This window comes from Telopea speciosissima, chromosome 1 (assembly GCF_018873765.1).
Source record: "Telopea speciosissima isolate NSW1024214 ecotype Mountain lineage chromosome 1, Tspe_v1, whole genome shotgun sequence".
In the NCBI taxonomy this organism is placed as follows: Eukaryota; Viridiplantae; Streptophyta; class Magnoliopsida; order Proteales; family Proteaceae; genus Telopea; species Telopea speciosissima.
The window spans coordinates 5172361-5187461 of NC_057916.1; the positions used below are offsets into that span (position 1 = coordinate 5172361).

Below are 15101 nucleotides of genomic sequence, written 5' to 3' on the forward strand. Positions count from 1 at the left end.
GCTGCGGCGCTCGGTGTAGCCGTGGTGGAGAGCGCTCCGGTGTCGAGGTGGAGGCTGCCCGCCCGAGGGGGTGCGCTGCGCGTCCTCCCGAGGCGGACATGATGTCTCACTGGGTCGGAGGTGACCCACCACTCGTGATCCCTTGACCTTACGGTCGTCTCGATCCTGTAGACGTCTCAACCTTTTTCCTTTTTTTTTTTTTTTTTGAACTTGAGTTGTAACTACTATGACTTTTCTATGTGATCGCTTTTGCTTTTCTTTGATTGCCTTGTCTCTTGGTGATTGTTTGCGCGTTGATGCTCTCGACCGTTGATAGTCCTCGAATTTTGGTAGTGACGTCGTGCCTTGGTGATCCTCTCGACCTTGGGGTTAACGCCTTAGGCGTAGAGCCTCACGTGGCATGGCGCCTTAGGCATGAAGCCTCGGTGTTAGCATGTTGCCTTAGGCTTGACGCCTCGGTGTTGGCATGTCGCCTTAGGCATGAAGCCTCAATGTTGGCATGTCGCCTTAGGCATAAAGCCTCGTGTTGGCATGTTGCCTTAGGCATAAAGCCTCAATGTTGGCATATCGCCTTAGGCATGAAGCCTCAGTATTGGCATATCGCCTTAGGCATAAAGCCTCAATGTTGGCATGTTGCCTTAGACATAAAGCCTCAATATTGGCATGTCGCCTTAGGCACGAAGCCTCAGTGTTGGCATATCGCCTTAGGCACGAAGCCTCAGTGTTGGCATATCGCCTTAGGCATGAAGCCTCAGCGTTGGTTGGCATGTCGCCTTAGGCATGAAGCCTCAATGTTGGTATGTCGCCTTAGGCATAAAGCCTCAATGTTGGCATGTTGCCTTAGGCACGAAGCCTCAGTGTTGGCATATCGCCTCAGGCATAAAGCCTCAATGTTGGCATGTTGCCTTAGGCACGAAGCCTCAGTGTTGGCATATCGCCTTAGGCACGAAGCCTCGATGTTGGCATATCGCCTTAGGCACAAAGCCTCAGTGTTGGCATATCGCCTTAGGCACGAAGCCTCAGTGTTGGCATATCGCCTTGGGCATAAAGCCTCAATGTTGGCATGTTGCCTTAGGCACGAAGCCTCGATGTTGGCATATTGCCTTAATGTAGTGGCCGTGATTCGATTGAGTGGTAGGAGAAGACAAGTATTCTTGCGCATTTCTTTATTTTGACCGAAATTCACATTGTCCTTGATGTCGTCTCTTCGCTACTCCTATCACATCGCTTCGTTATCACTACCACTCCGCTATGCTTCTACTTGGTAGTACTTCTTCGATGTTCCGAGTTTCGGTACGGTCTACCTTCTTGCCCCTCGGAGTCTTCAAGCGGTAAGTCCCTGGGCGTATTTGCTTGGAGACTATGTAGGGTCCTTCCCGATTGGGTGACGACTTCCCGCCTTCGTGGTCGCGATGCACTTGCCCTCCGTAGTACTAAATCTCCCCGGTGGAATAGCCTTTCCTTGACCCTGGCGTTATAGTACCGGCGATGCTCATCGGTAGGCGACGTTCCTTAGTAGTGCTCTTTCGCGGACCTCATCTATAAAGTCTAGGTTTGCCCGCAATCCGTCGACATAGGTGCGTTCATTGAAGTGCAGAACCCTATGGGACATAGCGCAGACCTCTACGGCGCCAATGCTTCAGTGCCATATGCTAGGCGGAATGGGCTCTCTCCTGTGGGCGTCCGTACCGTAGTTCGGTATGCCCACAGGACGCTTGGTAGTTCTTCTACCCACTTGCCTTTGGCTCCTTCTAGCCTTTTCTTGACTCCTTCCAAAGCGTTACTTGGTGACCTCCACGACCATTGGCCGTGGGTATGCTACCGACACAGCCGATAGTCGATGTTGTAGCGGTGATGAATGCTTGGAATTTAGGGTTGTTGAATTGTTTTCCATTATCCGAGACGAGGATCCGTGGTACCCCGAACTGTAGATGACGCCGTCGCGACGAACTTCTCCATCTCTGTCTCGTTATCTTGGCCAAGGGTTTAGCTTCAACCCACTTGGTGAAGTAGTCGATCGCGACGACCGTGTACTTTCGTTTCCTGGTCTGCGGTGAAGTTGCCTAAGATGTCTAGTCCCCACATGGCAAAAGGTATGGGGTTGAGGATTGATGTCGCTTGGTGGCGGGTAGATGGGATGGGGCGAACAACCGACATTGCTCGCACTTCTTGGCATATTGGATGGCCTCCTCTTGCATTCGTGGCCGTATAGTCCCCCGGCGGAGGATTTTGTAGGCTAGGGCTCGTCCCCCATGTGGCTTCCACATATCCCCTCATGGACTTCGGCTAGGGTGTACTCTGCCCCCTTGGGTCCTAGGCACCGGAGTAGTGGTGCTGTTGCCCGCTTGTATGCAAGACCCCATCTAGGACGGTGTACTTTGGGCTCTCATCCTGATCTTCCTTGCTTCACCTTGTCTTTTGGTAAGACATCGTTCGGAGGTAGTTGAGTAGAGGGTCCATCCAGCCTAGGTCCCTCCGTGATCTCGTTAACTGCTTTTCCTTATACGTTGACTCATGCAGATCTCAACATAGACGCGCTAGCCAAATTTCGAGTTCCTCATTGGCTAGCCTGGATAGGGCATCTGCGGCGTTCTCCTCCTGGGAACTCGAACCATCTCAAACTTCTCTAAACCTCGATCAATGCTTGAGCGCGTGCTAGGTATGATGCCATCCTCTCATCTTTTGCCTCATACTCCCCATTCACCGATTCACCACGAGTGGGAGTCGCTCCGGGTGGATAGGTGTGTGACTTGGATGGCTTTGGCCACCCGAGTCCACTAGTAATGCCTCGTACTCGCTTCATTATTGGATGCTTGGAAGGTGAACCGGAGAGCATAGTGGATACGAAATCCCTCGGGGCTGGTTAATATGAGCCGGCGCCGCTTCCGCCGCATTGCTCGACCGCCCACGAACATGTCCCACGATCCGTGATCCTTCTCTTCGGGCTCCCCTGTTTGTGACTCGATCTCGATGGGTACACTCGCAATGAAATCTGCAAGAGCCTGGCCTTTGATGGCTGTCCTTGGTTGGAACTCGATGTCATGCTCACTTAACTCCATCGCCCATGCTATCAATCGTCCGGAGACGTCCGGCTTGTGCAATATCTTCTTCAAGGGTAGGTCTGTGAGGATGTGATGGTATGGGCTTGGAAGTATGGTCGTAGCTTCCTGGCTGCCTTTACCAATGCTTAGGCTACCTTCTCGATCCTAATGTACCTGGTCTCGCATCGATCAGGACATGGCCGACGTAGTAGATCGGCCTGGACTTTGTCTTCTTCCTTTAGCGATCGCCTGACCGAGACAGGGTGGCGGCCGGGTAGAGCCGCAACTCTTCGTTAGGTTCCGTCGCCCAAGCAAGGGTGGGCTCTCTAGGTACTCCTTCAATTCTCCGAACGCCTTTTGGCACTCTTCCGTTCATGTGAAGTCCTTAGGGCTTCGGAGGTTCTTCAATGTTTTGAAGAATGGTAAGCACTTATCACCGATCGTGACACGAACCTGGAAAGGGCGGCAACCCTTCCATTCAACCCTCGCACTTCCCGACTGTTCGAGGAGGTGCCATCTCTTGGATGGCCTTGATCTTGGATGGGTTGGCTTCTATTCCACTGACCGAGACCATGAACCCCGAGGAATTTTCCGACGTTACCAAGGCGCACTTTGCGGGTTTAGCTTCATCGGTTCCTCCTCGATCTGTGAATGCTTCCTTTAGGTCGGTCGGTGTTGGTTGGTGTGGACGCTTTTCACGAGCATGTCATCCACATATACTTCCATGTTGCGCCCGATCTGCTCCTCGAACATCTTGTTGACCATTCTCTCGATAGGTGGCCCCGCATTCTTTAACCCGAACGGCATGACGTTGTAGCAATAGTTCTCTTTGTCCGTCCGGAATGCGGTATAAGACTCATCATCCTCATACATGAGGATCTGGTTGTATCTGGAGTAGGCGTCCATGAAACTCAGCATCTCATGGTCGGCGGTGGCGTCGTCGAGTAGGTCGATCCGGGCAAGTGGGTATTCATCTTTTGGGCATGCCTTGTTTAGGTCGGTGTAGTCGACACACATCCTCCACTTCCCACTTAGCTTTGGTACCATGACCACGTTGGCGAGCCAGGTTGGGAACTTCTCCTTTCTAATGAACCCTGATCGGCTTAACTTCTCGACCTCCTCCTTGATTCCGCTTGTCGGTCGAGGGCGGTTACGTCGCTTCGTTGAACGGGCTTCCTGGTTGGGTCGACATGTAGTCGGTGTTCCGCTATGGAACGTGGTATTCCTGGCATGTCGGAGGTCGACCATGCGAAGACATCTATGTTCGCTTGGAGGAGGTGTCCAAGCTCTTCTTCTGTTCCTTGCTTAGCGGCGAGCCGACCGAACGAGACCTTGGAGGGGTCATCTGGTGAGTGGCCATGGGATGAGGTCTTCCACTGGCCTTCCCCTTCTCTCTGTCGTTCATCTCTCGGTCACGATCATGCTCTCTAGGCAGAGTGCCATTCCACGGGTGTTGCCATTATTCTTTTTCATAAAGGTGGCGTAGCACTCCTTGCTTTCTCTCGATCTCCTCGGACTTCGCCTACCCCGTTCTCGGTGGGGAACTTCATCTTCAGGTGAAGTGGTGATATGACTCCTCTAAGGGTGTTAGTGATGGTCGCCCTAAGAGGCCGTTGAAGGACATTTACCATGATGGTTATTTGTTGAGGGTGTACCCGAAGGTGACGGGTAGCTCTATGGTACCTCGATGGAGGCGGTGGCACCCGAGAATCCATGGAGATAAGTGGGCTCGGTTTGAGCTGGTCGTCCCCGAACCCGAATTGTCGATAGGCGTCCAAGGAGAGTACGTCAACGGACGCCTTGTGTCTATCGGCACTCGTGTATGCAGTCGATTGGCTACCTCCACCTGTACTACCAGGGCATCTTCATGCGGGAAGTTTAGTCCTTCTAGGTCTTCATCCGAGAAGGAGATCACCGCCTCGATCTTGGCTATCTTGTGGGCTTCTCGCCACTCCCACGAACCTGGCATGAGCTTTAGCTTTTACGTGGACTCTTGCCCTGGTCCTCCAAGTATGGTGAGGATAGGAGGTCCCTTGGTGCCACTAGGTTCTGTGGCATCTCTCCGCTCTTCAGGCGGTCTCTCTCTCGACCGTTCTTCTTTCTTCTCGTCTCGGCTCCACTCGTCTCCGTCGCGACCTCTATCTCCTTGGCCCGAGCGGTTGTCACGTCTCCCCTTCACATACTTGTTCAAGCTTCTGCTTTTACCGGTTGTTCTATCTCTCTCTTCAATTGATAGCACTCCTCGTGTCGTGCCCATTCTCTTTGTGGAAGAGACAATATTTGTTAGGTTTCGCTTCTCTGGCGCCGCTAGCATGGGTCGTGGCCAATGGAGTAGGTCACGATCCCGGATCTCGCATGAGTATCTGGGACTGGTGGTGTTCAGTGGTGTGAACTCGGGGGTGCTTGCCCTCTCGCTTCTCTCGGGCGGCGGTCTGTCCTCCTAGATGGGCGGTCGCTCTTCTCTTGTCGGTGCTCTGTCCTCGACCTCTTACTCTCGTTGCGGTCATCAGTGCGACCTCTTGTTGTCCCGTGGCTTGGCCTCGATTATTTTTGTTCTAGCTTGTAGTACCTCGGCCATATTTGCAAACTCGTTGCACCGCTCCAGGAGTTCTTTCATAGTCCTGGTCTCGTGGCGTGCAGGTCCTTGATCAAGTCCAGGTCCCTAATACCTCCTGCTAGGGCCGCATGTCGTGTCCGGTCATCCAAGTCTCGAACCTCCAGGGACTCCTTGGTGAACCGATAACGTATTCCCGAGAGATTCCCAGGGTTCGTACCACGTTTAGTAGATTGACGGTGGTCTTCTTACGCTGTGACGCTTTGGAAACGGGTGACGAACTGTTCGCATAGCTCGCGAACGAGCATATAGATCTCGGTCGTAGCCTGGAGAACCATGATGTGGCTGCTCCTTGAGGGACGCAGGGAATGCCCGACAGGATACCACGTCCGACCCCCATACAGCGTCATCATGCCATTAAAGTAGTTGATGTGGTCATTAGGGTCGGTGGTACCACTGTAGAGTTCAAAGGTGGGTAGTCGAAACGGAAGGTAGTGTGGCGACATGATCTCTGCCGAGAAGGGGTGTTGTCCAGGTATGGAATGTGTCTCGCCTTTGGTCTCGCTTCTTCAACCCTTCCGCTTCTCATCCAGGTCGCGGAGTCTTTGATCGAGCTCCTCGTCCCGTGTCTCGCCCCACGCCTAGGGACATTCGCTGCGACCCGTTCACGCTCTCTCTCTGGATGTCCCCTCCCGCCTTGAGTGTTGGCGGGATGGTGAATGGTCATGCCGTGATGAACCCTGTCGTGAAGGTGAGGGCTTTCTTCTCTGTAGGTCCGGCCGTCGTGGTATGTGACTTTCTTCCGGTCGTCGTCGAACACGGACCTCCGGACCGATCTCTGCGGGCTAGACACCCTCGCCTTGGGTGTTGGCGTCCTCCCACGTTTTGTCCGTGGCGAGAGGTCTCTTGTTCTCCTGGGATGCTTTGGGAAGGCTCCCCCTGCGAGTGGGGGTTGCCTATCGCGTAAGTCTCTCGATCTCACGCCCCGGGAGATGATCTCCTAGGGTTTGGCTCTTGTTGAGGTATGGACTCCACCCCTGCTCTGGTGAAGTCCTCCGACGGTGAGATGTCGACGCTGCGTCAGGTATTCTCGAAAGAGTCGTTGTTCATCGAGGATCGTCGTTGCGGTCATTGATCGACCCACGGTGGCTGGAGCATTGGGGTGGTGTCACCTCCACCACCACATCGTTGGCCTCGTCATTGTTGGGCTCGCGATCACGAACGGCTGGTCATTAAGGGGGATCTCCTCCTCCAGAGGGACATGGTCCTGGTCGTTGCTCTGCTGGCGAGAGCACTGCGGGGTGGTGATCCATTCCTTGCTCCGTTGTTGGTGGTGGTAGTCTTCCTTCGTGCCATTGAATGAGTATGGAAGCGAGCTAATAGTTGTAATGGCTAGCGTCGTTCCACAGACGGCGCCAATGCTTGCGTCAAGAAATCATCGAGCGGTCTGCGAGTGCCGTCACCGCAAGTGGACCAAAGGGGTCAACAGAGAGAACCGGTGTGGTTCGGCCTAGGGCTCTCCGATGCCAAAGTTAGATCTCCCTGGCGCAAGCAGATGAATAGTGATTATTCAGTATGAGTTTAGATGTCCCCTATGGGGTTGTGTACCTTTGCCTTTTATAGTAGCATATGGCGGTGTGGAGAGTCCCCGTTTGGATTGACGATTGTGCCGTTGAGTGGATAGAGGCCCTGGGTAACGGGGCTCTATCCTGATTGGCCATCTCCCGCGGGGAGGGAGTGTCCTGGTGGCATCAGGATCCTTGGTGGATAGATATCCGCATGTGGTGATAACGTCCTTGGTGCTTGAATCCGTCTGGATGACGTGACCTCTAAGGGTCTAGAGTCCTGGTAGTGACATGAGTCTTAGCGATACGATCGGGTCGTAGATGGGTGGCCCCCACCTCGGTGCCCATGATCGCGCGCTTGGGTGAGGCCGCGCACTGGTGAGGAGGCCGCGCTGGTGAGGCCGCGCCCTGGTGAGGCCGTGAGGAGGCCGCGCCTGGGTGAGGCCGCGCCCCTGGTGAGGAGGCCGCGCCTAGGTGAGGCCGTGAGGAGGCCGCGCCTGGGTGAGGCTGTGAGGAGGCCGCGCCTGGGTGAGGCCGCGCCTAGGTGAGGCCGTGAGGAGGCCGCGCCTGGGTGAGGCCGAGCTGGGTGAGGCCGCGCTGGGTGAGGCTGTGAGGAGGCCGCGCCGGTGAGGAGGCCACGCTGGGTGAGGCCGCGCCCGGATGTGTGGCCGCGCCGAGTAGTGGCCGCCCGAATGGTGCTTGGGACTCGGTTCGTTCCCCTTGGCTATGGGGCGGGTCGTCTATGACACGTGGCGGTTGTTGATTGGCCCTGTGAATATTGGATGTATCAAGGTCTATTCGGATAAGGTGTTTGGGTAGGAGTAAGACAGGTATTACGTATGGCAATGTGTTTGAACCGCACAGATCACTACGGGCAGCACGCCATAGACAATCTGAATTGGGACTAGTTACCGTGTTTGTCCCTATATATATGACCAGGGGACTTTTAGGAGGTAATCCACTACTGCTCCAACATCCTGTGACTGGGCAATCGCAACACCAAAAACTCAAGAGAGAGAGAGAGAGAGAGATGGGTTCCATTGGAGTACTGGAAGAGAAGAAGCCTCATGTGGTTTGCATGCCATTCCCAGTACAGGGCCACATAAACCCCATGCTCAAGGTGGCAAAGCTTCTTCACCACAGAGGTTTCCACATCTCCTTCGTCAATACAGAATTCAATCACAAACGTCTACTCAAATCAAGAGGCCCTGATTCTCTCAAGGGCTTACCTGACTTCCAATTCCATACTATCCCGGACGGTCTCCCACCACCTGATATTGATATTGATGCCACCCAATCCATCCCGGCCCTCTGCCACTCTACCAGCACCACTTGCTTAATTTCTTTCCGAAACCTTCTCTCCAAACTCAACTCCTCCACACCCGACATCCCTCCCGTCACTTGCATAGTCTCTGATGGTGTCATGAGCTTCACTCTTCAAGCTGCTGAGGAAATTGGTGTCCCTGAAGTACTGTTCTGGACCACCAGCGCCTGCGGCTTCTTGGCTTACATGCACTATCCCCATCTCATGGAAAGAGGCCTTACACCTCTCAAAGGTATTTGCTTGCTTGCTAAAACCAAACAAAATTAATAAATCAAAAGATTAATCAAAGCCCATGCACTTCTCTTGAACATGTCTCACCAACTCGATCTTTATGTTTTGATTCTGTACTGAACAGATGTGAGCTACCTATCGAATGGATTCTTGGACACTCCTTTGGATTGGATCCCAGGAATGAATGGTATCCGTCTCAGGGATATTCCAACTTTTGTTCGAACTACCAATCCTGATGATTTCATTCTCGGCTTTATCAAGGGAGAAGTGAGGAGATCTTACAAAGCTTCGGCAATAATTTTAAATACCTTTGATGTCCTTGAGAAAGATGTCGTGGATTCGCTATCGAAGATGTTGCCTTGCGTTTACACCATCGGCCCTCTCCCCCTGATGTTGGATCAGATTAAAGATGAGAGTTTGATGAAGTCTATTGGGTCAAATCTATGGAAAGAAGAACCTGGGTGTCTTGAATGGCTTGATTCCAAAGAACCCAGTTCAGTGGTTTATGTGAACTTTGGGAGCATCACTGTAATGACTCCTCAGCAACTCGTTGAGTTCGCATGGGGGCTAGCCAATAGCGAGCACACCTTCTTGTGGGTCATAAGGCCCGATCTTGTGGCGGGTGACTCGGCTGTTCTGTCATCTGAGTTCTTGAGTCAAACCAAAGAGAGAGGAATGTTGGCAAATTGGTGCCCACAGGAGAAAGTGCTGAGCCACCCAGCCATAGGTGGTTTCTTAACCCACAGTGGGTGGAACTCCACTCTCGAAAGCATTTGTTGTGGTGTGCCTATTGTTTGTTGGCCATTCTTTGCAGAGCAGCAAACAAACTGCAGATACTCCTGCACTCATTGGGGGATCGGTGCAGAGATTGACAATAATGTTAAGAGAGATGATGTCGAGAGGCTGGTGAGAGAGTTGATGGAGGGAGAAAAGGGTAAAGAGATGAAGACTAAGGCCATGGTGTGGAAGAAGAAAGCAGAGGAGGCCACCGGTCCTGTTGGCTCTTCTCTCCTCAATTTTGACAATATGGTCAACAAAATACTCCTTTCCACTCGAAATTAATTAGCACGTACTTTGCGTAACGTCTACTACCTTAACAGATTGTGAAGTGTTTGTCACCACTATATTCTAGTACTCCCTCCTAATTTCTCATTTATATAATCGGATTTCGTGTTGGATTTACCATTTGGCTCCATTATTGGTTAGCTGTAAATTATTGTAAACTAGTTTAAAATAAATAAAAAAATAGACTTGGCTAAGTAGCAAAATAAACTTGATAAATCCAATGGAAAAATGAAATTTACTGAGTCAAGATAGATGGCTGAAAAAAAATTAAAATTCACTTATATATGAAAAGGTATATGATTGAATTTGAGTGAAATTTTTTAACATTACGACTAGTCCAAACTATTTCTTAGATATCTATAGTTTGATGTGTCAAATCACTCTACCACTGGAATAATTACGAGTGCAGTCGAGAGTTAAGGAGGAGGAGGAGTTCTTATTTGGAAGCCTTGAGGGTTGAGGAAGTGTTCCTTTGCCAATCATCCAAGATCGATTGGTTGAAGCTTGAAGATGGTAATAATAGTTTCTTTCATAAAGCTGTCAATTGTAGGTTGAACTCCAATCATATCCTTAAAGTGGTGAGACGTGATGGTTCTACAACAAAAGATTCTACTCGTATTAAAGCTGACGCGGCTCAGTTCTTCTAAACTTTGTTTGGGCAATCTTCGGAACGAAGTTCATGTCAAAGATTTTGGCTAATAGGATCCATAAAGTAGTTGTCCTCCTTATCTCCCCTAATGAATCTGCATTTATTAAGGGGAGGTCAATTGTAGACATCATCTTGGTTTGCCATGACGTGACTAAGAGAATCACTCAAAACAAGTCCTTTCCTGCTACCATCCTCAAGATTGACCTCCACAAAGTGTTTAATTCGTTGATGTGGAGCGACCTTTTCGATACAATGGACTTGATGGGATTTTCTCTTAGATTTGTTTCATGGGTGAAATAGTGTATGAGGACTTGAACGTTTTCTGTTCTTGTGAATGGGAGCCCTGCAGGATTATTTGTTGGAGGAAGTGGAATTAGACAAGGGAATCCACTTTCCCCTTGCCCTTTTACTTGCCCTTTTACTATTGTCATGGAATGTTTGTCATGTTGTTGAAGCAGGGTGTGGTCGATAGGCGGATGCAGCTCTTATTGAGGTGTATACCTATGATGCTTTCCCATTTAGTTTTTACGGATGACTTATTAGTTTTTGTTTGGGCGGATTGTATTTCTATGTCGACTATGATGGAGGTTCTTAGCTCCTCCAATTTTTCGGGTCTTAATGTGAACCAATCTATGTCCTCTATCATCATTGGTGGTATTTGTACCAAATTTGGGAGGACCTTGTGGAGGTGACTGGTTTTGCTGATCTCAATCTTCCAATTAAATATCTTGGGGTTCCTCTTATCTTTAGGAAATGGAGAGCTATTGATTGTGCCCTTCTTTTTGACTTGATTAGAAAGAGATTAGTGGGTTGGAAGTCTAGAATAGTCAGTTGTTTACTATGCAGCAGCTGAAGTTACAGTTATAAATGTTGTAGTATCATTTCATCAAAGGTCTTGAATTGATTGCTTCCTTGCAGGTATATATGTTCTCTCTATATTTTACAAGTATGGTATCTTGATTATTTCTTTTTCCTATTCTCAATGGCAATGATGTACCTTGCATATACTGGATTCAGAAACGGTTGCATTCTTGTTTCTTAATTTCATGTCTTAAAAGTAATGTCATTATGAACTGCTCTACATATTTTTGTTGGGTGATGAATGCATCACTCTTGTAGAGGATTTTAATTTATACTCTCAAGTGTTGTGCATCGCCAAATGTGCCACGTAGGTGCACTGGGCAATGCACCGCAATTGAGACTCTCTCCCTCGAAATCATCCTTAGGTTGTCCATGTGGCAAGCACCTGTGTGGGTGATCTTCCAATAAGTCAAACTCCTTGGGATATCAAGTCAAACATGGAAAGGGGAGAAGAATCAAAACCGTGGGATTTTACTAATTCTCCAAATTGGTTTCCAATAAAATAGGAAAGAAGTTGATAGCAACATCTTCGATGTTTGCACAACCTTAGCTTCCTCAAAAAATAGGAAAACAAGATCTCCATAGCGAGCAAGTGTGCAATACATTTGGGAATCTTCTAGAAGTTCCAATCTCGCATGGGTTTCATAGTCTAAATTACACTTGATGATGTGGCATGTCTGAACCAAGCTTCAATCTCGGTTGGGGTGATGGTTGACGGCCTGTCGATCGAGCTGGTCCATCCATGGTCATGGTGTTGATGATAGATATTGACCCCATTGCAATTTTAAGATGCAGGTCTAGGCGTGCATCAGACCTGACGCCCTCCTCCAAACCACCCTAACACACTCAAGAGCTCCTCATGGCCGCCCTCAGAACCCACTTTGAAACCCAACCCTTCTATCACTCTCCAGCTACTCTTTTACCACCACAAAACCCTCCCCTCAAACAACAGCCTTTCCTTTCATTAAAAAAACAAAAATAAAAGCCGTGGCCCACAGCAGAAACCTACCTACCTCAGTAATTTTCCCCATCTGTTATTTCTTATTATTTCCCCCCTGAAATTGTGACACGTGGTACAAATAAATCTAACGATTATAATTCATTCTCTTAATTTTAATTAAGAATTAACCCTGTTACACCAACCCAGAACCTAACCCGGATCAGTGTAACCACCAGTCCTGGCGGCTCTTCTCTCCTCAATTTTGACAACATGGTCAACAAAATACGCCTTTCCAGTAGAAATTAACATTTTGCCAGGGTTTGTCAAGTTACAAAATTACTGTAACATATTTTTAATTACCTAAATTACTCGCGATATCAAATAGTTGATTGGTCTGAGGAAAATCAAAAAGTAATTTCATATTTTTTAATTTAATTAAGAAAGGGTTAATCTCCGTGTAACCACCATTGGTTACATGGAGACAATGTCCCTCCTTATATGACATGGCAGAAAGGGTAGTTTTGTAATACAACTTTTCACATTGGGTTGTATCAGCCGATATGTTGAATAAATGTTTGATAAATCAAACCCAAAAAAAAAAGAGTTTGAGAAATAAGAATAGGGGCATTTATGGAAAAGAGCCACATAATAAATTTGTTGTTCTGATGTACACCGACGAATCGTTATCACCTCCAATTCCCGTCTGCTCTAATTCCCTCCAATCCCTCACATAGGAGCGGAAATGACCACCTTACCCACTGCCCAAGGTGGGGTAGGGTGGTCATTTCTGCTCCTATGTGAGAGATTGGAGGGAATTGGAGGGGACAGCGAATTGGAGGTGATAAAAATCCGTACGCCGACGTTCATCATGAATCCTTCCAGTTTACTTTTTAGAATAATAATTAGACGGAAAATTTCCCAAACATCGAATATTTGCCATTTCATTTTGCTGTTATCTCTGATGGACTCTACGGGAAGTGAGTCGGACCACGAGAGTATTATCTCCTTTTAGGCAAAAGACATTATACTCCCCAATGGAAGACTATAAGTTGGAGTTCCTAATATCAGTACTTGACTGTGTAGAAAATTATCTCCTCCAGTTTCTTGCCCGGCCTAGTTCTCCAGTCCCTCTAATAAGGGTGAGTGGACTTCATCCGGGCAGAATGTTTGGGCAGGGGTAGGATGGTCATTGTACCTACTCCCTTGTTAGGGGGACTGAGGAACTGGGCCATGTAAAAAACTGGAGGAGATAAAGATCCGTGCTTGAGCATGTTCTCCCCAGCTTTTTATTTAATTGGACCAATCAAGCTCAAGAAGTACTTTCCAAGGCCCAACTTCAAGGTGTGGCCCAAGCTCAAAATAGCTTAAGCGCAGCCCACAGTCCAACCCAAGGCGAAGATCATAGAGAAATCCGCCCTAGGTCCCAACTAGAATTCTGACTGTATACATGTACTAACTTCAAGGGTATTTTTGGGATATCTGTAGCGCAAAAAGTAACTTCATAACAATGGCTATGGGCATTATAGGGAACCTCCCTCATAAATTTTATAGAATGCACATACATCTCTTTCTTTTAACTTTTTTTGGCTATATTGTTTGTAGCATTGAACCCTACCTTAGGTGCTACGTGGTGTCCTCCCCTTTCTAATACCTAATACAACTCCGTTTATGGAGACTATGTTGTAATAATTGATACGACTTTATATGAGATGACTTATTCGTATAGATATTACGGTAGGAGAGTGTGTAGACCTTGAAGAGTTGTTCCAAGAAGTATGTTGATAAAAGCTGAAACGTGCCACTTGATAGTCTCTTAAAGTCAATATTTGTCTCCGTTGGTGCAATTGGATTTGAATGTAAAATTGGTTCCAAGATAAAACAATCTTTGGCTTCTGACAACAAACGTGCACTCGTTTACTGCGATCCTTCGAGTATGTTGAAGTAGTGCTCAGGCCTCATAGAATGTAATGCAATCAATAAATTACAATTCTTATTAGTATATATATATATATGAGCATAATAGTATCTCATAAGAGAGAGAGAGACAGAGAGATTGATTAGAACAAGAAGTTTTCAATACCTTTTAAAGGTTTTTTCTACATCTATTTATAGAGGAGTATACACCCCTTTAAGGCATCCCATGTAATGGATGTGTCCACTGACTCCTATGAATTGGATTAGAAAATTCTAATCCAAGGGCTATGATGTAAGTGTCTTTTGAAAAAACCCTATGGTGTAAGTGTGTATTTTGGTTCCAACGGATTGGATTAAAAGATTTCAATCTGAGTGCTATGAATGCACCTATCTGTAAAGAGACATATCCATTACATAAAAACTTGATTAATTAAATTCAAAAAGGATTAAAACGTGACTAAAATAACTTTGAACAAAAAAGAATATATTAAACACAGTGCACCACACTACGCCTTGCATCGCCATGCCACGACTCAACTCAACGCACACATGTGTGTGAAAAACACTTCGGACCCCCGACAGATGGATGAAGGGAGAATCTCTCCTCTAAGATGCTTACACCTCTATAGAACCATATTATATATATGCCTTTATCTTTCACTTCCCCTGAAAAAGCAAAACACAAGAAAGATAAAAAAAATGCAAGTTTTTAGAGGGAAAACCAAAATTTAAAAGATAAGACTAGACATTTAAAATTCATTTATACTTAAACCATATAATACTTATTAATTAAACTCCAATACAATTGAGAGGCATGTAGCATGCGGCTATTGAATCCAGAGTAACTCTCTGGTACCATCTAGTTGCAAGGATGATAATGGAAAAGAGAAGTAAAATCAAATTAATATTAAAATAATTTTTTTAACTATTACCTAACATGATTGTATGTATAACTTC

General features: G+C 47.8%; 1 protein-coding gene across 5 annotated transcripts in view; it reads left to right on the forward strand.

The window, feature by feature from the left end:
* Window positions 1-15101, forward strand: part of LOC122638342 (7-deoxyloganetin glucosyltransferase-like) — a 49048-nt gene that overhangs the window by 9959 nt on the left and 23988 nt on the right. For 4 of the 5 annotated variants that reach the window (XM_043831293.1, XM_043831277.1, XM_043831269.1 and 1 more), the window contains exons 2-3: window positions 8171-8716; window positions 8840-9784. In XM_043831293.1, coding sequence (XP_043687228.1) covers window positions 8191-8716; window positions 8840-9777 — 1464 coding nt within the window. In that variant the 5' untranslated portion in view covers window positions 8171-8190 and the 3' untranslated portion in view covers window positions 9778-9784. The remainder of the gene's footprint in view (window positions 1-8170; window positions 8717-8839; window positions 9785-15101) is intronic. The other variant, XM_043831260.1, reaches the window with a different exon arrangement.